This window comes from Clinocottus analis, unplaced genomic scaffold (assembly GCF_023055335.1).
Source record: "Clinocottus analis isolate CAN_PGR_092001 unplaced genomic scaffold, fCliAna1.0.p SCAF_2, whole genome shotgun sequence".
NCBI classification, from domain to species: Eukaryota; Metazoa; Chordata; class Actinopteri; order Perciformes; family Cottidae; genus Clinocottus; species Clinocottus analis.
The window spans coordinates 6,644,123-6,666,529 of record NW_027175931.1 but is presented as its reverse complement, the minus strand read 5'-3'; the positions used below and the strand labels follow the sequence as shown (position 1 = coordinate 6,666,529).

The following is a 22,407-nucleotide window of genomic DNA, read 5'->3' as shown; positions in this document are numbered from 1 at the left end:
ACACACACACACACACACACAGTCAGGTACAGACTCACACCCAGAGTACCTGTTTGGATTGAGGCCGCCAAGGAGAGCAAACAGAGCGTATTAAATTCCCAGACATGTCTTTCAATCTTTCAATGCGATAAGCATGTGCACAAGTTACATGATAGGTTTAAACCTGTCTGCAGCCAGATGAGCCCTCTGTCCTGTGGATCAGCGTCTGCTACCAATGGGCTGACATTACCCAACAGATAATCTAAACAGAAACAGAAAGAGAAAGCATACCTAATGGGTGTATTTGGGAAAGCATCAACTGTGATGACAAGCCGGGATTAACCCTCAACAAGTGTGTGCCAAATCCAGTATAGAATCCACTCATCAAAGCCTGAATGAAATCGATTTAGAATTAGCTTTTTCAAGTTTACGAGTAGCTACACTCTGTAATCACGTTTTATTGGCTGAGAGGGCAAAAAACACTTTGAGTGACAGCTTAATTAAATGTTCACAGCCTGCAGCAACAACTAGAGAATTAGGTGAACAGCATATGATATGCAACGGTGATCAAATGCATCTGACACCTTGAAAAAGCAGGTGTATCACAGTGTGGCAGGAGCGGCACATCACCAGTGTAACCGCAGCTTTATTGATTAAAATAAAAAGCATATTTGTTCATAAAACAGGGCGTTAGGTGGACAACAGAATGAAGTGTTCTGTGTAAAGAGGGTGTGCTTTGCACAGGAATCTGGGAGTAGTCATGGACTCTGACCTAAGGAGACCTCATGTCTACAGCTGACCTAGAAAAAACTAATACATGCCTTCATCACCAGTCAGTTAGATTACTTTTATGGTTTAGTTTTGAGTTTAATCAACAAAAAAAAAAATGTTCAGAAGCTGCTGCCAGGATCCTGACAAAGAAAAAGCGAGTAGAACACATGATACATTACTGACCTGCTTGTACAATATGAAACAGCTCTTAGATCCTCTGCAGAACATTCGCTGGCCTAAAACCCTCTTGTTGTCCGCTGCCTTCTCATGTTGTGTTTATCACTTTTATTTCCGTTTTCCTTTTGTTATTTCAGTATTTGCTACAGATTTTAACGATTGCAAGTATTCCTATTCATGAATGTGCGTAATTCACATCCTGAAGGAATAGTAATGTTGATGAGCTAAAGCCAGTTTTGCACATGTGAGGACAAATAACAGTGTTCATCTACCAGTTAGTAGTTGCATCGCATTAGTATCTTAGTGTTCTTATTTTGATTGATGGACAATGTGAGACAATCTTGTCTATTTGCTTTGACTTTGACGTCAAGTTGAATGTCATATCAAAGTCAAACTCGGACTGGGATGTTGACGTGAACGGCATTTTACAAAAACTGGCATTCCTCTAATTTGACGCAAGCACGTCTATTTCTCTCATCCCCCTCTCTTTCGATTCACTTTTTTTTTTCTCTCCAGCATATCGACACATCTCCAGCTCATCTGTGTTTGAACTTGTCTCGAAGGTGACATTTTAAAATCAGGTCTAATAGCATTGCACATTCCCACCCTTCTCACCTGTCACACACCTGTCACCCACACGCAAACTCTCTCTCAAACGCTCACGTCGCAAACACGCGTCGCCTGACACGTGACATTTGAATCAGGTTTGGTTTGTATGGAAAATGTGTGTTTATGAAGCTACCAGTAAGGCTCTCCTATTGCATCCACACACACACACCACAACTACTCCTCTCGTCCTGTCAGACTATAACACAGGATTAAACAGCTCACTCAGAAGAAAGCAGGACAACCTGTGTGTATGTGTGTGTGTGTGTGTGTGTGTTGCGGGTGTAGGTCATTAACAGGATGTTGACAGAACTGGAACAAGTCCAGAAACAGTATCAGAAAAGAAAAGTATCCTGCCGCCTAGAAAACTAAATGTCCTTTATTGTATAAAACAATCTATTGTCCTTTTATGGTAAATTACATAATCTCCCAACAAAAGCTCTATTAAGTCTCTGAGAAAGGGAGGAGGGGGCTGTCAATCATAAAGGCATCTCACATAACAACAGAGTCACACTCCTGCTGTGGAGCCAGCCATTCAGAACATCCTCATTAACTCCCACTCGCATGCCATCTTTCTCTTTTTCTCTCTCTCCCCCTCTTTTAATCTGTTCATTACCACCTGTGTGGGTGAAGGTGTACATTTGCAGCAAACTTATGACAAATTGCTGGTGTGCAAAGAGAAGAGCAAAAGAGTGTAAATGAATCATAATAAGATGGATACACTCAAATGGGGAAAAAAAAAATACTGCGCATTTGAAAGCAAGATATATATAGAGAGAAATGAGGCAAATGATGAAAAGCATCTGAGACAGCAGATGGATAAAGCAAGAGACAGAACACAAAGAATGAAAGAAATGCAAGAAGAAGAAGGACAACCAAAGAAGTGTAGAATGACAGAAAACACACAACGAACTACATAAACAGAAAGAAGAAAAGAGCAGGAAAGAAGGAGTCCATTGCTGATGCACGATCACTGTGCTGTGCATCGTTATCTGACTGAACTTTGACCTGCTGACCAAAGCTTGGCCACAGAGCATCACTGTAGGATGTGAGTGTGTGCGTGTGTGTGTGTGTGTGTTTTTGGCTCAATAAAGAGGCACAGTGTATGTGAGAGATAATCAGCTTACATTAGAGCAGATAGTGGATTGGCTCACCAGTCCACCGTACACATAACAACATACGGACAACCTGAAACCCCCCAGCCAGCCATATGAGCATACCGGCTGTGACCTGAACATACAGTACACGCAAACACAAACACTGCAAAATATCTACTATGAACCCATCCTTACTGTACCTTACTAATCCTTACCATTTCTGTACTGTAATTTTTTGTGATATATCACCCAACAGAAATTTAACTGCTTTTAGTCATGACACCTGACGTAAAATGAGGCTGCTATCAACAAGAAATTTAGCATTAATTTGCTGTATTTCCTCTCTGTGTTATTTTGATGTATTTAAATGAGGGGATATTTATACATTTGGCACAACATTGGTCCATTTTTCTTTTCAAATAAATGTTGTTTGCACAGAGTTGTTGGTAACTGAAGCACATGTATAAGGGCTGTCACTTCCCAGTGATGAAGGCTAGATCCACATTTAACTTCCCCGCCTGACGTTTTGAGTACCGTTTCTGTATTTTGTTGGTCAAGATCTGTGGCTGGAGGACTGAAAAAATATTTCTCTCTGCCATTGTTCTGCTTATTGATAAAAATGGACGGGGCAGATAGCAGTCCCAGGTGTAATTGTACATTTCAAGGTGCCATCAGCGGCTGCAATTAGACCGTGAGCGTGTAAAACGCATCCACTGTGTAGTTCCCTTAAATATTTCACAATGGAAAAAAAGTGTTGTTCATGCATGTCCACTTTACTTTCTGCTAACAATCTCACGATGCAGTGTACTACATTTAATGCATGTGAAAATTATTGTTATGATGATTGTTACCTGTCACAGATGATATAAAAGGACGATGATTACAAGTATAACTGACTGCCTATTAAGTCAATAGACTTAAGAGTCTCATTCCACTGCCAAAAAAAAAAAGACAGCGTGTGAAAAAGTCAATATAAACTTGGGAACTTGTAAATTCTATCAACGACGATGAATAGTAACTATGCAAACCACTGAGCCAGAGCCCTCAAGTACATTGATGGCCAGCGTCTATTCAACCTCTGAAGTTAAGACGAGGTCTACCTGAGCGTTATACAAGAACATGTTGTGTGTGTGCATGTTATGCATACTGTATGTGACGAGGGCTTCAGATTGGTGTTATTGTTTAGCATCTCACCAGGAAAGTCTTGGGGCGTTTGCGCTATTCATAGTATTGCCATGAGTCAAGCATTTCATACAAATTTCCCATAACGTAACATTAGCCTTTGATTGACACCTTCTATGTGACTCAACAAGGATTTTTCCACCTGTGTGTGTGTGTGTGTGTGTGTGTGTGTGTGTGTGTGTGTGTGTGTGTGTGTGTGTGTGTGTGTGTGTGTGTGTGTGTGTGTGTCCACTAATGTCACATGTTAGTGTGGGTAGTTTTACAAACACTTTTGATGATGACATGTAAAGCAAATTCATTTAACTTTTTCTAAAATTGGGCGTACTAAGTGAAAAACGTAACACACAACAGAACCAAAACTAAATGGAAGCATTGCTTCTGCTGTATAAAGACGCTCTGACGTTAATAAGAGTACTGAGATGAATAGACATCTATGACATAACCCTGAACATATAGACATCCTAGAACAGCGAAAAGCCGCCAGCGAAACCTGACTGAACTTGCTGCATTCATCTGAAATACAGAACATGTGTAGGGGACAGAAATGGCAATGACTGGTGCAAGGAAAGAGCTGCACTGCATATATATATATATATATATATATATATATATATATATATATATATATATATATATATATGTTTATATATATATATATATATATATATATATATATATATATTTATATATATATATATATATATATATATATATATATATATAAATAAAATGATGTGTCACACACAGTATCAAATACATTTACAAGAATCAAAAGACAAAGTGCCTTTACCCATCAGAGGGGAGAGTGTCAAAAGGAAAGAAAAAGAAAAGAAAGACTGCTCTCCCATTTTTTCATGCGTTTCCAAAACAGAATCTTTCCCATGCATGTCTTTGTGCGGTCTTCCCAAGAATAGGGCTTGTGGCTGAGTGTTTAACTTATCTCCTTTTACCGTTGGTTGGACAAATGTTCTTGGGAAAAATATTTTTCTTAGATAAATAAGACAATTAGGTTGATATAATATAATATGTGCAAAACTTTGACTGCAATCATGTTTCACAACATCTTTTGCGTCACTGTGTCAATACATGATATAACTGGCTGTTATACTGGCTGTAAGTGGGCTGTGAGTCTTTATATGAGTTCACAGGTGTACATGACCGGACAGCACAAACCCGGCTATCCTAAGGCTAGTTACACTATAGAAAAGAGAATATCTGAAGAGACAAAAAAATGTTACTTTCTAAAAAAAAAAGTAGTATCAACATTGACACCTGCCATTACCTGTTGGGCCTCAGGGAAAAATCCTACAACAACCAGGATTGCATAGCACATGATGCCATTTCAGAGCCCTCCCAGGCTGCTATTATTCCATCATGGAGTCTAGTCACGTTGTATAAGAGGATAGAAAAACTGCACAATGAAGCCAGTTATATTTGTTTTTTTTCGTCTGGCATGTAGAGTGTCGCAAACAAGCTAAAATAAATTTGCATCCACCTACAATATATACTCATCCTTTGTCGATGTAACACCTTGTCCCCCTCATGTATCATTTATGGACACTGATTCATATGAAAATGAACCGATGGAGTCTAGTTTTGCTGCAGATCTACTAAATATAATCAACATAGACAGTTTCAATTCTCTGACAGTGTGAGGAAGAAAAACAATGTGTTCACTAACACACCATTTCCGCCCATAATCAGCCGGATGAGTATGTTTGTTGTTGAGCAAAACAATTCCAGCAAGTAAACCTAATAAATATTGTAAAACATTTCTCGTTTCACAGAAATCAAATTGAAACACTTGTACAAGTACAAGTTTCCTCAACTAACTCACTTCCTTAGACGTTTTACCAAGCCTCATACATCTATTTCTCGCTTTCAAGGTATTGGATGATGGAGGCGTTGAAGATGACAGTGGCATGTATAATTAAACGTCAAAGTCAGTATCAGAGTTTCACATACACACACCAGCTAGTGGGATATATCTCTGATTTGTCTGGGAGTGTGTTTTTGTGTTCGCAGCGTGACTCACGGGATAATTGCCCACATGAAGCCTGGCATTAGAGATCATTTCACACCAGGCACGGGAAGTACAGACAAACACACACAAACCTCACCTCTCTTCCAGCTGTTGGAGATTTTTTCTGAGCTCGCCGACATTTTTATTGGCCTTTTGAAGTGCGTCACTCAGAACTTTCTCTCTCTCCTCGGTCCTTCTCTCCAGCTCTTCTCGCTGCTTCCTCAGTGTCTCTGCCTGTAGCTCGCCCAGCTCTCTTCTCACTTGTCCCTCTCTTTCGTCGCTGCTTGTCTGATACTCGTCTTTTATCTTTTGCCTCTCCGTCTCATACTTTTGCCCAAGCTCCTCTCTCAGAGCTCTCTCTGCGTCTATGTGCCTCTCTTCTAGCGCTTCTCTTGTGCTTTTCTCTTTCTCTTCTGTCTGTCGCTGCACCTCCAGCCGAAATGCCTTCTCCCACTCCAGCCTGTCCAGCTCCAGTGCCTCTCGCTGGGCCTTCTCTCCCTGGGTGGTCTCTCTCAGTCCCAGGAGCTCTTCCTCCAACTCAGCCAGTCGGGTGTGGAGCTGGTAGAACTCGTGGAAAATGAGGTAGCTCACACCGCAGTAACGACACACGGTCTCACTGCGCTCCATCTGAGGGTAGAATAAATGCAATTTGTTGGAAATGGTAATAATCTTGATTGATAATATCAAAATGTAAAGCCTGTGGGTTATTAGTATTGTTTATTAAGCGTTCAACAATCAAAAATACAAATGATCAGCAGAACGGTGTGGGTGTGGTTTGGTAAAATGAAGTATAAACAAGGAACCTCACAAGGAGCCTCAGGGGAAAAGCAATATGGGAGAAAACACCTCATTCTTAAAAAGCCGAAGTCTATCTGCTCGCTGATTAATGAAAATGAGACTAACATCGGCCACATTGTCGCACCACAGTACAAAAAAAGCTAAAAAAAGTCTCTAAGTGTATGATTGGTTCCTATTCAAGTCTCCAACCCTTTACCACGGCTGGTTAGCACACTATAAACCTTTTTCATGAACCAGTGCGCACAACACCAGGACCCTGGAAATGACTCATCTCAATGAAATGCAGTCGTGTTATGAGTTGTACCTGTGCTAGAAGTAGAAGCTATTAATTCATACAATAAAAACAAACGCCCAAGAGTGAAAAATAAGTTGACGAATGGCAAAGACACTGATTATTGTCATGTTTGGAACAAGGCATCGACTGCATGCAAAAAGTGCAAATGAGAATTAAAAAAAAAAAAAAAAATTGTGCTGTAAATCTTGTGAGCTAGTCTGATTGGTATCCCCATATTCTCTGTAATCCCCTCCAAAACATTGCAGGCAAGATTTGTTGCATATTCAATTACGAGACACAATGATGAGCCATTCTCTAGCAAAATACAATATATTACCTTTATCACGAAAAACTACGTTTGTGTGGAGTATATTGTACGTATCAAATGGGTGTATGAATAAACATACCTTGATGTTGATCAGGGAATGAACATGAGGATGAGTCTGGAAATAGCATTCACTTTTGTGTGGTTTATTGTATGGAGCCATTACAACTGTAGTACCAAAGCTGTCTATAAAAACATTTAGAGTGACAACTGCAGGCTCCATTATCCGTCACAATCTGTTGAAACCACTGGTGTCAGACACATCTTTTCATCCATCGGCAGTTCAAAGCAAAGGAACACAGATACTCTAATCCTCCTTCAGATATTGTTTTTACTGCTGTCTGTTAGGGGGAAAAAACGCTCCCAAAATTATCTTTCTTCCTCAGCGCGTGTCAGTGTATTTTCTGCAAGCTGTTGTCACTTCTTTCAGGCTTATGAGGGATAAGATCACATCCCCGAGCTTTCATCTTCATGATGATGTGTGGCAGAGAGGCAGCTGATGTTCGGATGACATGCTGACAGCCCCCCTGTCAGAAAGCTCCAAATAGATTGCTACATGATGTAAACAAGGTGAAAGAATAAGGAACAAAGCTGACATTGATGCTAAGACATCAGAAAACAGAACCGATCATTTAATTATTGCTGTTAAGGAGCAGAGGCCACATGATTGCCTTTGTCCATTTGGTAATCCACTATGAGTGTGAGTGTGATGAAAACATCTCAAGATGCAACGACCAGAGTGAAACCTGCTGCTTTTCATTCTGCGATGGTCTTCTCTCCAGTGTCACATTCAGACCAGAATTGCTATCTTGTAATGAGCGTATCTCTTAAGCAGACATTCATGTGAACATTCATGCTTTGCAAATAAACCAACTAATCTGTTTTGATGACCCCAAGACCTTTTCCCTTTGGCGCGAGTCGAGGTGTTTTTTTGCAAAGCGTTTAAGAGCCCGCTTCCTGTTGAAGTCATCCTTCAAAGAGGACGAGAGAGGACAGCAGAACAAAAAGGAAACAATTAAACATTTAAAGGGTCAAAGCTGTGGTGTTTACTTTATCAGGCCCATTAAAATTGTGGAAGACTGCGTATTTTCATTCGCTTTCTGTTCAAAGGTTGCTACTGAAAATGAAATGCAAAGTAGGTCTACATAGCAACAACAGCTACAGGCTGAAATCCATAGATGCCTTTCAAATAGTGTTTGGAAATTTCTTTGTGGTGATCTGCAATTCAACCTAAACAACAACAAACGCTGAGAGCCTAACTGAGAGAAGACGGTCGAGTAGAAGGACAGAGATCAAAAGAACGGCAGCCTCGGCTTTTTCCTGAAAGACACTGGAATGGGTTTCATTGAAATAACTCTTGCCATCCCTCTCTTTCCCTCTCGTGTCCTTCTTCTATATGGAAAAAAGAAAGACAGATGAAACACACAGCAACACTTCAAAGTGCTTTTGACGTGACAAATGAGTGACAGGTGACGCCTTGGAGACGACCGAGCTTCCCCCCCTCTTAGTCTCGCCATCACCCACATCTAACTTTCTCTCTTTTTGTCTATCACAGCGGCTTCTGTTAGCGTCTTGTCTCCCCGTGTCAGGTCAAGGTGCAGATTATGTCTGCCTCCTGTCTTCGGGACAACGGGAGTCTGTCTTCAAGCAGCCTTGATGGACAGAAAGACAGGTGGGATAGGACTTCGCAAGAAGAGCGCTGCTCTTCTAAAACACTGAGGCACTAAGAAGAGTATCGGCCTCCAGCAATAGGAGCAGTAATGTTTACAATGTTCACCATCTTAGTTTACTTGAAGATACAGATACTACAAGGACACAATAAATAACCATGAAAGTCTCTTTTACTACATTCACGATCAAATGGACACATGTTCTATTGCATGGACTGGTGACGGTTGTGGAACATTTAAATGACATCTCCTCTCTCGTCAATTCCCAGAGCTTACGGCTCCGAAACCACTTCACTGAGAGCAGCTGTCAATCACAGCTGTCAATCATGACGCTTCACCCCCCCCCCACCCGCTTTTTTTATAGCATCAAATACCCAATTTAAATCAAATGTAGAGGGAATATGAACACACGAAACAGACAACGGCATGATAAGAGCTACCTAAAATTACAGTAATGTAAAAACAGTCAAAAAAACTGTTAAAAGTGCAGAAGCTGTGACCCTCAGATACTTTAATATCAAAATCTACATTTGACATATATGGGTTTACATACAATAATGTTCTTTTAGTTCTTAGCTCATCCTTCAGTTCAACACACTGAAAACGAGTAAGAAACAGTATGAGACGTGACTCCTGACTGCCTTTTGTACAGTTTTATGCTCATGTCTTTCCTATGATGTGTTTGGATGCTTGCACAAAAAAAGCAAAGATGTACTCCTAATGATCTTGGAGAAATTTCCCACGTCGAAGGTCTCGAAATGGACATCAGAAAGATGGGCCAGAGAGGGAGTGTGTTAGTGTGGGTGAGGGAAAAAGCTCCACAAAACAACAACGTATTACATTGTGTTGCCACAGAATGCACTCTGGAGAATATGGGCTATTATCTGTTTGCAGTGTGAGGTTGTACATGGGTGTGTGTGTGTGTGTGTGTGAGTGAGGGAAACAGACAGAGAGAGCCAGAGAAAGCAGAAGTGCGTGCAAGTCTGAGCAATATTTGGGACCGGGGCTCAGGGGGTTTTAGTGTTTACTGTGCAGATGTCCTCATGGTTCCTGCAGGCATAGATACAGCTAAAACTGCTAACTGTGTGTGTGTGTGTGTGTGTGTGTGTGTGTGTGTGTGTGTGTGTGTGTCTGTGCGTCTGTGTGTGCGTGTCTTAGTGAGTGGGGGTTGAATTTGATCCCAAAATGCTTATGCATGTAAATTTGGGTGTGCACGTTCTTTATGTGATGTAGTCATAAAGACAGAAAACAAGACAGACAATGTTGAAGTGACCTGAGGGCTGAAGCGTGCATTAGCTATGGTTTCTTTCTCTCTCTCTCTCTCACACACACACATACACACACACACACACACACACACACACACACACACACACACACACACACACACACACACACACAAACAGTCAAAAGCACAAGTTGAACACACAGGGCAGATGAAAGGCACAGACAAACACACACACATACACATTCAAATCTCACATTGATACAAGTGCAAACATGTACGCAAGTACAAACAAAAGAAACAGACGTAGACAGACACATACAATGGCAAATTTACTCTCATAGGCATCTTGACACAGACAGGGGACTCACACAATCGTCACTCTCAACACACACTGACACACACACATATACACATGCCCTAAAGGCAGATGGTCTGTGCCGCCAGTGGATGTGGGCTCTCGTGACTGAGTTTGGCCCCTCGGGGAGACCCCTTGCCCTGGGCACTGACACGTTCACTTAGCACTCAAACCACAAAACTAACCCCTCCACACGCTCACACACACACACACGCACACACACACACACGACTACTACTACTCCACGCACACTTGCAAAAAAAACCTGAGAGGAGGAGAGAGATGAGGATGGTTTGAATGAAACAGGGAGGTGATAGAAAAAGAGAAGAAGACTGAGGCAGGAGGAGAAAAAAATGTCTTGTTGTCCTTTAAATGTTTCATGCCAGCAGCCAGTAGATGTGTCTCTCCTCCACACAAAACCCCTTTGTCCTCTAGTGCACACAACACTTCTATGGCTCCCCTTGTGTCTCTCTTATCTCTCTTTCATTCTGTCTCTTGATTGACTCCATTAGCATGCTGGTCTGTTGCCATAAGCGGTTTAAAATATGAAGACAAACACAGCTTTGACTCAAACCACATGCATCTGGTAACACATTTGATTATTTCCACCACAGAGTTTATATATATATATATATATATATATATATATATATATATATATGACAAAACAGTTTATTGAAAAGTCAACACGCTGTATGTAACTATGCAAAACATGCGTAAAGCCTCAGGGTACATCAATGACGCAATAGTCTCAATCCTCAGTCAATAAGCACAGAGTGCCAACGCTGAATCACCCGCCTCTTGCAGTAACTGAACCTCCAGCCTGTGACAGGTACCAACACTGTATGTGAGTGTGAGGTTTTTTTTGTTCTTTTTTCGTCGGACCCCCTCAACAGTCCATGTTATCACCGCATTGCCTGCATGCTCCATCAATTAAACATGGGGCTATTACCGCTCGCCTGATGTGAAACATTTAGGAGGGGTGGAGTGGGGCATGTGGGGGTGACAGGGTGGGGGGGTTATTCTGTGGGTGGCTGGTGTCTTGCCAGGACAAGGAACATCATTAATTTACGCGATGCCTTTTTAACTCCCTGACTGTCTGCGTGTGTGTCTGTGTGAAAATGTCTGCGCTCATTGTCTCATGTACCGAGGGAGAAGACGTGGCCGGCGTGCAGGCAAGACACACGAGAAGACGAAGACACGTCCAACTCCTCCGACGTTCATGTTCGGTTATGAAATAAAGACATTTGGAGAGAAGCTGGAAGAGCTGTATTGTGAGCGGTTTCTTTCTTGACAAAAAAAAAATCAGACACCGAATAAGGCACAAATAAAAGGGGAAAGGATTGTGTGTTTTTTGTTCTTCTCGCAGATTTATTCTGCTCTTTTCTGTGTCAAGCAGCTCCTCGATCCCGTTTTCCTTTGAGTAAACTTACCTGTTTACATAGCCTACTTTTCCGGTGTAATTACCTCACATGTGCTGCATGTTTTTGGTACTGAAAGGCCAAAAGATCAGTCAATATGTCAGCCTATAGCAAAAATCAAACAAACAAAACTAGATCATATTTGTCTCCTAATTGCATTTAAAAGATAAGTCCTCTTTTTAATAAAGGAGGAAGATCAAGCAGGCATAAACAGAGTATTGCAGACAACAGGCCCCAACAGATCTTCACAAACAGACTAAACAATTTATTTTCTCTCATCCTCAGTATCAAAAAACCCCTCGAGTCATTTTGGAAAGCGGGCAGGCTAGAAAAACTACAGCCCACGCTTATAAAACAGTGTCAGAGAAATACTGTGTAGAGGCACAATCCAGCACACACTAATATCTGTTGGGAGGCGTTAGGAGGGGTAAAAGGCACTTAGGCAGGGTTTTTTTTTTGGGTGCTTGGAGGATTAGAGGCATTAGGATTAGGTTTAATCAAGTGATATGATGATGGGAGGCAGATTTAGAGAGGGGAAAAAACAAAGGCAGGAGTGCTGCCTCGCATCATACCTGGATCCTTCTAAACTCGTTCGCCTTCAAATTCTCTCCCACTTCCAATCTAACAAATGCTTTCTCCTTTCCGTCTGCTGCGCTGGCACTTCATCCCGCTTCTCTCTCTGTCTGTGAAATCACAGACACGATAGATCACGCAAGCATTTAAGAAGGGATTAAGTTGTTGAGGGACTTATCCTTGTTTTTTTCCCTAATTTTCCTAAATGATTTTCTTTTTCGGACTCTGACAGTGCGTGAGAGCTTGTAGTGTGTGTGTGTGTGTGTGTGTGTGTGTGTGTGTCCCACTGAAAACATTGTCCAGCTGTGCTCTTGTCCTTGCGTGTCAAAATGAGAATGTTTTTGTGAGCTTTTGTCACTTTATGTGACTGTATTTTTTTATTACATTTTTTGGTGTGGTGCCAGTGTGTGCGTGAATATGCCCGGGCGCATGTTCGCACATAGTACATGTGTGCGCACATACTCGTGTGTGCGCTCGTGCTAGTGTGTGAGAGATCGAGACAGCGCTTCGTGACTGTGGCTTTGTTGATTTTTGTGACGATAAAGACCCCCTGTGGTGCTCAGTGTAGCGAGAGCCAACACTGAGATTCCACTCATCTGGACCCCATGGCGCACTACACATCACATGACAAGTGTGTGTTTTGGAGTGAGTGCTGGAGTGTGTGTGAAACATTGTGTGTTTTATAAGTTCCTTGACCGCGGCACGGTGTGCGTGTCTTTGAAAATGAATACGTTTCTATGTTTATCTCTGTGTGTGTGTGTGTGTGTGTGTGTGTGTGTATCTGGGTGAGCGTAGAGGAGGAAATAGGGAGGGGTTGTAGCGGTCACAAGGGATAGAGGGAAGTGCAAAAGAGGGTAGGAGGGGTGGGGGGGGCAGAGGCGTGCTAGCAGCAGAGAGGAGAGGAGGGAGGGGGCAGACAGATCAGGGGCATACTGTACTGTTGAGTAGATGAATCAAAGTGTGTGAGATGGCCAGTTTCTGGGTGGTGTATGTCCATATGAGAGAGTAGCATAGGGTTATCCACAGTCAGTCACTCACACACGACATATGTGCGAGACAGCCGAAACGATCAGCCGCTGAGCCGCAAAAAAAAGAAGTCAGGACGAAGTAAGCCGGGCAGACAAAGTGCAGGAAGGGTGGGCGGTCGAGCCATGGGGGTAGTAATGAAAAATTTGGGAGTATAATAAAGTGAGGGTTTATACCCCCCCTCCTCATATAATCCAGGGTTGCATGTTTGCCGGCTGACTGGCTGTCTTCCCGTTACATTGTCCCCTCTTTCCTCGCCTTCTCTTCCCCGTCTGCCTGGCCGCCTACCTCGCTTGCTCCTTTGCGTGGAAGCGGGGAAAGGGCAGTGGTCGGGAAAGAATCACCTATGGCGGCCTCGACCAGCACTTGGCCACGCATCACATCACATTCAAAACACAGGGCGAGGCACGACACGGCACAGCACGGCAAGGCACGGCACACACACAACAACAAACAACTAGCCTGAGGAGAAGCAGGCAGATGATTGGCTGTGTCCTTTTGGTTGTGTGTGTGTGTGTGTGTGTGATGGGGTTTGGTTATTTGGGAGTCAACCAATGCGCCGTCTTGTCTCAATGTAGGTTCTTAAAGTTAACTATACGTCTCCAGAGCTACACCCTCTGCAGCCAGGTAGATTTTTACAGTCATCATCATACCGACACAGACACCAAATTCATAGTACTGCAAATGTATAAATATTGCAACACTTTCTGTTTGTATGGTGACGAAAAGAAATTCTGGGATGCTTTGGTGCCTTAAAAGGCGCGTGACATAATAATAATGCAAAAACTCAGTTGTTAATAAATATTTACACCTAGCTGCAATAAATCCCTGCTGCATAGCGAATTTGCTAATATATGACCTGTTTAGATGAAAGAGTCGCTGAAAAGGGAGATTATGGAATATGCTCGATATCTGACCTAGCATGTAAACTGCAATGCAAACCGTGACAATTTAAATTATAGTTCACAAAGATTCCACAAAATTCCTTAAATTACAAAATGTTCTGCCAGCAACATTAGACTATATGATCCACTCATTCTAAACTGCATAATTACTACAAACCGTGAAACATGCGTTTCCTCCACAATTACTCCTCCTGCACGTTATTCCCCTTTGACTGGGCATATGATGTTACCATAGCTCCTCCACAGCTGAACAATAACAGAGAAGACTGGTTGACTTTTGCCAGAAATGTGAACGGTTCTTGAGCCCGTTTTGTACCATTTTAGCCGACATTGTTTACTTCACAGCCCCCGATGCACTATATGCTATACCGACAAAGCGAGAGAGGGACTGTATTATAATTTAATGACTCTCGGCTCTCAGGGCACACGATTGAAACGCAGACTGAGTGCAGACATACATGTAAGAGGTGAAGCCAGGACAGCAGGGCGGCCAGTGAAAAAAAAAGAAATAAGCCAGAGAGAGAAGGGGGAGTATAGTCTGTTACATTAATCAGAGTTAGCAGACAACACATGTGCTTCCGTTAGCCCCACTAGACCACGCATCACAACACACGGCTCGGCACGACATGGCACGGCACGGCACAGTAAGCCAGGAGAGGCCAGAGGAGGTAACACTGGCTGAAATGTGCGTGTGCGTGTCCTTCTGTCTGTCTGTCTGTGTGTGTGTCTGCCAATCTGGGTGTGTTGTATTATTTCCGCTGCCGTCCCAGTTTGTCAGTGAACCCGTGATGTCAGTGAACCCGTAGCTTTTTAGCATTTATCCTACTTTTATGTTCTTCATTTGCTGCTTAAACCAGGTGGAATGACATTCTGTCTAACTAGATGACAGTCAGTGGAGCGAGGCCGAATGCAACCTCATTTAACCCTCTTAAGCAAGAGAAAACGAGGGCTGTCGCCTGCAGTGTTTAACTCAGTGCTGAAGCACATTAGGTAAAGGAGCTTCAGAGGTTCAGACGCTTCTGAATGAGTAAAAACAGCGACGATCGTATTCAGATTGACTTTATCATACTCTATGTCACAGAAGGTCAGCTTTCGAGTGACGCTGTTATTTTAATTTTATGTTTACAAGAAAATCGGTGTGTTTTAAAGTGGTGTATAACTTTTCTCTACCTCAGATTTTGAGGATTCCTTGAATTACTTTTAAAAGTACCTGTAAAAACATGCCGAGACTAGTTGTATTGAGCTCTGAAGATGTACAAGTAGTGAAATCTGTCACCGTGGTAGCAAGAAATAATAGTAATACATTTACCAGTTTTCAAAAAGTGATATTTGCACCTCTCGCTTAAAGCACAATACATCTTTGTGAATGCCACAAATAATGGTCCGTTCAGGAAATTCTTCTCCTTTCAAAAGGAATTTCTCTCTGTGTGAATTGGAACAAAATACTGAGTTTCCTTTATTTAATGCTGGAGATACTTTATCTGCTGTCAAACCCAGTTACAATTTGCGGTATCGAGACATGACATTAACGTGATGAGGGCAGTTTCACCACAGTGTGTGTGTCGGATATGCAACATACATTTGGATGTATACACATACTGTCTGAACACTTGATTAATCTTTTTTGGGAGGGAAACAACTGCCACAGTAGCTGGCATTGAAACTGCTTCACAACAGCAACAGTGACCTTGCAATGACCCTTGGATTATCGTGCAATATTGACACTTTGGATTTCCAGGCACCAGACAACACCCGTGACGATATTGCTCAATAATCCCCCGCCCCCACCCCCCGCTGTCTCTCAGTCATTAATGCAGATCAGCAATCACCTGATGACCTCGCTCCCTCTCTGTTAATCTCTCTCTCTCTCTCTCTCTCTCTCTCTCTCTCTCTCTCTCTCTCTCTCTCTCTCTCTCTCTCTCTCTCTCTCTCTCTCTCTCTCTCTCTTTAAGAACACAGACTAAATGTAGTACCTGGCAATGATTCAATGATATTTGTATCATCTTTTAATGTAATTGTATCTTGATTAAATCACACATTGATATACTGTGCTACACAATAACGTTGTCTAAAATGATAACAAAAATATAGTAACTCAAATTTCCCAGAAAATCTGATTATTTTTGCACTAAAGTTCTTGATGAAATGAGAAAATATCCACTTGAATTGATTGAATTATTGGAATTACCAGAAATCCTGCTCTATTGATATCGTTATCGGGATCACATGCATTGTGATAGAAGTATTTTGCCCAATCGTCCACTCCTGCTGAAAAGGCAATGAAATGTGAGGAAGACAATGTAGGGGGAGAAGGAAAGAGAGAACATTTCTGACATTCCCCATCGACCTTCTGAGGTCTTATTGAGGAGCAGGTTGAAGAAACAAAAAGGGAAGGAGTGTGTCTAGTTTAAAACTAGCCGTTACTCAAGGAAAGGAGAAGTGAGGGAACGACACAGTGAGACGGCGAGACAGATGGAGAGAAGAGACGGCAGAGAAAAGAAACAAGGTAAAGCTCACTGGGACATGTGGCCCGTCTCTACCCTCCTGTAGACGGACCATGCTCACATTAAAAATGGATGGCCGGAGAAGGAGGGCAAGTGCAGTTGAGAGCCATCGCTTGGACAGTCAACAACGAGAGGCACGGAAAGACTGGAAAGAGACGTTGCTTTACTCCTTTACATTGATACACAATGGGAAGATTTTTTTTAAGAATCAGACACAGCAGTCATCATCAAAGTGTTGGGTTTAAGTAAGGAGAAAAATAAAAGAACAAACCTCACTGGTGATGAGAAAGTTTCAGTGTTAACTTCACCGGCTGAGTCTCCGATGAGGTGTCCAAAAGAACACGCTGTACTGCCATATATAGAGTACTGCTGAGTACATGACGACATCTCAACTTTCTATATACTGCTGCCCAGGCGATATTGTTCCGTTCTTGGAATAAAATGCTTGAAAAAAAAAGTTACAATCTCTTCTCAAATAGGATAAGCCTTTATTGATCCCCTGAGGGAACTTCAGGATGTACCAAGAAAGAGATTAAACCCTTTCTATTAAAAAAGGGAGTGTAGAACTCGAGGGAGTGGGGAATGACTTTAGTTCAAGGATATTTGTATAAAACTATTTTAATACAGATGCAACCAAAAGCGCCTTAGAGGATGATGACACCATAAATCAGAGGCAGATGCTGGGCAAATGTGTACAGGCCAACAAAACGGCGGGTTTTAGAATAAGTAAACAAACCCTGTGTGACCACTCCCCAACGGACACCAACAGCGGGGCATTTTCAAAGATGTTTGGGGCCACACGCATACACCCTTGCAGGTTTTACCACATGCGCCATATGAGGTTTGTTTCAGACATTCTGCAAGACAGCTTGAATCAAGTAGATTTTTATTACGTCCTCGTAAAAAAAGAATGACAACACATAGAGGTTTAGCGAGCCAAAAAGTCTGACGGATGCAACATCTTATCAACAACAGACGTTTGAGAAAATGAAGCTAAAAATAAAAAAGGGAAAGCTGATTAGAGTTTTGATTGGAATTTGTAAACTAACAGGAGACAAACCAGCAGTCACACAGAGGTGAAACGGTTGGATAAAGAGATGAAAGGTGTTTTTTCAGGGTTGCCAACTCAACTGAATCCACTTGAATGACCGTGAGAGAGGCCTTAGAGCCTTTTGTACCTGATCTATCAACATACAGAGGGCAGTGTGGTCAAAGCATGGACTTGGAGCACAGCTGATCACATCAACAGGTCCGTCTCCACATACCGGTTCTCCTACATGTGAAACGGTGACTGTTGCATGTTAGATACAAGTCAGATATGATAGCGTGTCTGCAGGAAAAGGTCAACATTTAACTGTAGACATGAAAGTGTTTTTCCATTTATATCAAGCGTGCACAGTAAAGGAGACACCACTGTCCACATTCATGGTTTAAGTGTGATAGAAATGAAATAGCTTTTTTAATTAATACATTTTTGTCAATTACTTCATATCCTGTTGTTACACAGTGGAGCCACCCGTCCGCCCCCCAAACTTAATCTAAATAAAATGTCAAAGGCTTGTTTACACAGGAGGAGTTTCAGCCAAGCATCTCACGCGACGACACAGCTGTCTATATACAAGAGCCCGCAGTTTTTTCTTCTTGTGCACGTGACAACAAGCAAAAAGCCGCTTTCATGCTTCGAGTCTATTTTTTGCTGCTTCAGTTTACAACTGCAGTGGTGAAGTGACAGGCTCGGAGTGCTGGCAAAGCGCATGCTACCTGCACTCAGTGAGGTGAGGAACAGATGAAGGACGGGAGCTGCTGCTGCTGCTGCTTCAGCAACGCAGGTTGTGTGGACATTAGATCAAGTCTTTGAGGTGACTACTGGCTTAAATCTTCTCCCGTTACATCAAAATAATGTCCTCACTCTCAAGGTCTTACCAAGAGATGTGTGTGCGTGCACCAAACACACACACACACACACACAATGCTTAAGACAGAGAGAGTGAGATGGAAGGAAAGTTGCTGACACACTGGAGTGATGGGATGGCCGCCTCGGGCTGAAATGTGAATGCAATAGGCTAACAAAACTCGGCAGCTCAATTATGAATGAAACTAGAGTCAGACAGGTAGTGAATGCATGCCATGACGTGTAGCGCGGGTGCACCTGAATGTGTGGAGAGGGGTGGGTAAACACAGACCTTTTGAGGTACTAATGTTTTATCTAAAAATCTGCTGTTGTGTTGGCAATGTGAATGTCTAGTGTTACGAAAAGGAAAGAGAAAAAAATCAAGATAAATAGCATAAAAGGAGTGTGTGTGTGTGTCTCCATTTTTGGTCTCTTTGATCCTTTTGTCGCCATTGATTCTCTCCATCAGATGCAAAATAAAACAGGAGTCACATATCTCCCCTGCACACACACTGGCATGCTCCCTGTTCTCCCTCGCTCTGCACTCGCTCTCTAATTATCTCTCAAGTGAACGTCTTGTCCCGTTACATTGTGTTTCGGAGCTCTGAGCGGACCACAACATTTGAGAAGTTAACAGGGAGTATTGTCCCCCTTATATCTGTCTTCCTCCACTTGGGTTTCTTGCCTCTCCTCCCTGTGCTTCCCGCTCTGTCGGGGGTGAACGTCTTGTCCTGTTCCACAGTGTGTTTGAGCTCCTCAGACTGTGACACTTGAGAAGTGAATAGGTAGTTTCAGGGCCTCGTAGAGAACAAGAGGTGCTCAGCTGCCGCAGAAAAAGACTGTGGTGTACTCTGCTCGGTGCTGCACCAAAAACAACTCATCCTTGGACTAGAACACTGCTGGCAAAAGTGTTGCTTGGACAACTAGGGAGAAGAAAAAAAAACCTGCCAAGTAAGGAAGAGGTAAACACTGTGTTGTTTGAGTTTTGGTGGTGGCAATCCAGAGAATTCAGGTAGGGTGCTTTGTTTCTACTTTTCACCTTGTGATCCTCAGACATAAAACATAATATGATTTATGCTATCATAAGTATTCTGTCTTACGGTATTTAAAACTTCTGAGAGGTGTTACCTGATAACCTTTCAAATGAAAGGGTGTTTTAATCATACTGGACTTCCTGGATCATATTCCATCTTCTCACTGGTACTAGCAACACACCAACGCAGCATTTTCTTTTCTTTTTTTTTTTAATGCAGTGCTATTTTTAGTCCGACCACCTGCTTGGAGAAGCACGTTTGAGTTGATTTTCAATTCAAAAGACAATTAAGTGAATGGAAGGAGTACCGCTCTCTGGTCCCTGAATAATGAGCAATAATGTGCCTTTGAGAAACATAAAGACAGAGGCCGAGGGAAAGCGTGACTGAATTTACAAGACACGGGGTGAAACTAAAAAACACCATGCAGCATATTTACAATAAAATATAATACTGCAGAGATTAGTTTCAGTTTCCAAAAACGGTTATGGTGGCAGGGAGTGGTATGTTCAACAGAAAATATAAAAACAAAAGAGGAAAACCATTCCCTGCTCGCTCATGAACCTCACAAAAACAACCAAGCCAGTGGGTAGCTAGAAAACAGTTGTCATTCACATACACTGTAACAGGAAATAAACTATACACACTATACTAATATTTACAATGTGACATGAGCAACAATGGACGTTACTGTCACAGTTCACAGTAATCTATGTGAAACACCCTAAAAGTGGGTAGTTACTAATGATGCGTTCCATTAATCTGGGAAATTGGAAGTAGGGGCTGGAAACAATGTCACACCCGACCTGCCCAGCTGGTTCCAGTACAACCAGTCAGGAAACTTTATGGGATTTTTAGCCAGGATATGCCATGGTAAGCCATCGTCATTGGCAATAGCAGATGATACAACAGATTTTTTTGGGCTGACAAAGAACAGAGCAACATGTCCAAACATTGAAGTTGGACAGTACTTTGTGTGTATGACTGATTTAATGAGACACGAATAAGACAGACATGCCATAGGAGGAGCAGCCATCTTGGATTTTGAGTTCAGGGGAATCTGACTTCAAGCGGCGTTCCAGTTGAAATATTCGGACTCCGAAATCAACCCCAGCTTGCATGTTTGTTTTTTAAATGTGGGAGAAAACCCACACGAAAAAGGAAACCCATGTTCGTAGTGGGCGGTGTCACTTCCTGTCTAACATAATTTACCTCACTGCCCTGTAATGTAAGAGTAAATGTAGTCACGTGTGTGTCACCTGTAGCGCTGTGTCTGAGCTCCATCCCCGTGTTTGTACACACAGGAAACATACTCTCGGCATGAAAGTTCAGTGCAAGTATGTGTGTTTCTGTGCCCCAGTGTGTGGGTGGGAGGCATGGTGTTTGTGTGTAACCACAGCGCTCTCCTTCTCAGCAGCCCACCATTAAACCTTGGTGCCAGCCCTCTCCCAGCACACCAGGATTAACAGCACTTAAATGGGCCTGTTAGTACACCACCTCCTCTTTGCCTCCCACGCCGACTAGTGCACATGGTGCTGCCCACAGCTTTGCGCCTGCAACGCACACTGCCTCTGTTGTTTTTTGTTCTCCATTCGCCCCAGCCACCTAAGCCTTCTCCAATAAATGGTGCTGAAGTGTACTCAGCGGGGGGCTAAGCCCAGAACATCCTCTATTTTATGGACCTATTGGAATATGAGTGGATGACAGGGGGAGGAAAAGGAGGGAGGGAGGGCAGATCCTGAGACTGAACCAGATGGGCAATGATCAAAATGTCAGTCTTTCCCTCCCTCTCTCATTCTTTGTTATTGTGTGTGTCTCTCTTTCTCTCTCTCTCTCTCTCTCTCTCTCTCTCTCTCTCTCTCTCTCTCTCTCTCTCTCTCTCTCTCTCTCTCTCTCTCTCTCTCTCTCTCTCTCTCTCTCTCTCTCTCCTTTGCACTGTGTCTGGCTATCACATGCCCCTTGTGACAAATCATAAACAGAAGCACTGAAATGGATGCGCACACACACACACACACTGGAGAGAGATGGATGGCCACCACAGAAATCAATAAATAAAATGGATTCTCATTTGAGTCTGTTGGCCTTGGCGCAGCAGGCTGAGAAATAGATGGATAAACGGGATGAATGGGGGAATGGACTGTGTGACTGTATGTGTGACTATGTGTGTTTGTGTGTGTGTGTGTACTGTGCATGCATAGATGTGTTTGTAGAAGACTTTCAGAGAAGGCTGGAGGGTGGGGGGGGTTGTGTCTGTACGTATAGGCATGGAAAGGCCACCCTCGGATAATACCAGGGGGGTGTATTGTTCACAGCCATCTACTGGCCTGAATGAGAAATTCCAGAAATGACTCGAGAGCGACAGACGCGGCAACTGAGAGAGACAGGAAGAGAACGCCTCATTGATCCATTGAATCATCTTACAACTGTCAACTTGCTGCTCTGTGTCATGCTATGTTGACCATAACAGATATTATACAGTATGGGTCAGCATATTAAAGGATCGTTCCAGATTAATATGTATGACAACATTGTACTCTATTCCAGCAAAGTCTGACTGTGCAGGAAATGTGG

The 22,407-nt window shown here is 42.6% G+C and overlaps 1 protein-coding gene across 5 annotated transcripts in view; it reads right to left on the bottom strand.

Moving 5' to 3' along the window:
* The window catches only part of lekr1 (Leucine-, glutamate- and lysine-rich protein 1), an 80,470-nt gene that overhangs the window by 54,003 nt on the left and 4,060 nt on the right, over window positions 1–22,407 (bottom strand). For all 5 annotated transcript variants that reach the window (XR_011077928.1, XR_011077929.1, XM_068584795.1 and 2 more), the window contains exon 3: window positions 5,933–6,462. Coding sequence is in view for 3 of the 5 variants with exons in the window: in XM_068584795.1 (XP_068440896.1) it covers window positions 5,933–6,462 (530 nt within the window). In the remaining 2 variants the exon portion in view is untranslated. The remainder of the gene's footprint in view (window positions 1–5,932; window positions 6,463–22,407) is intronic.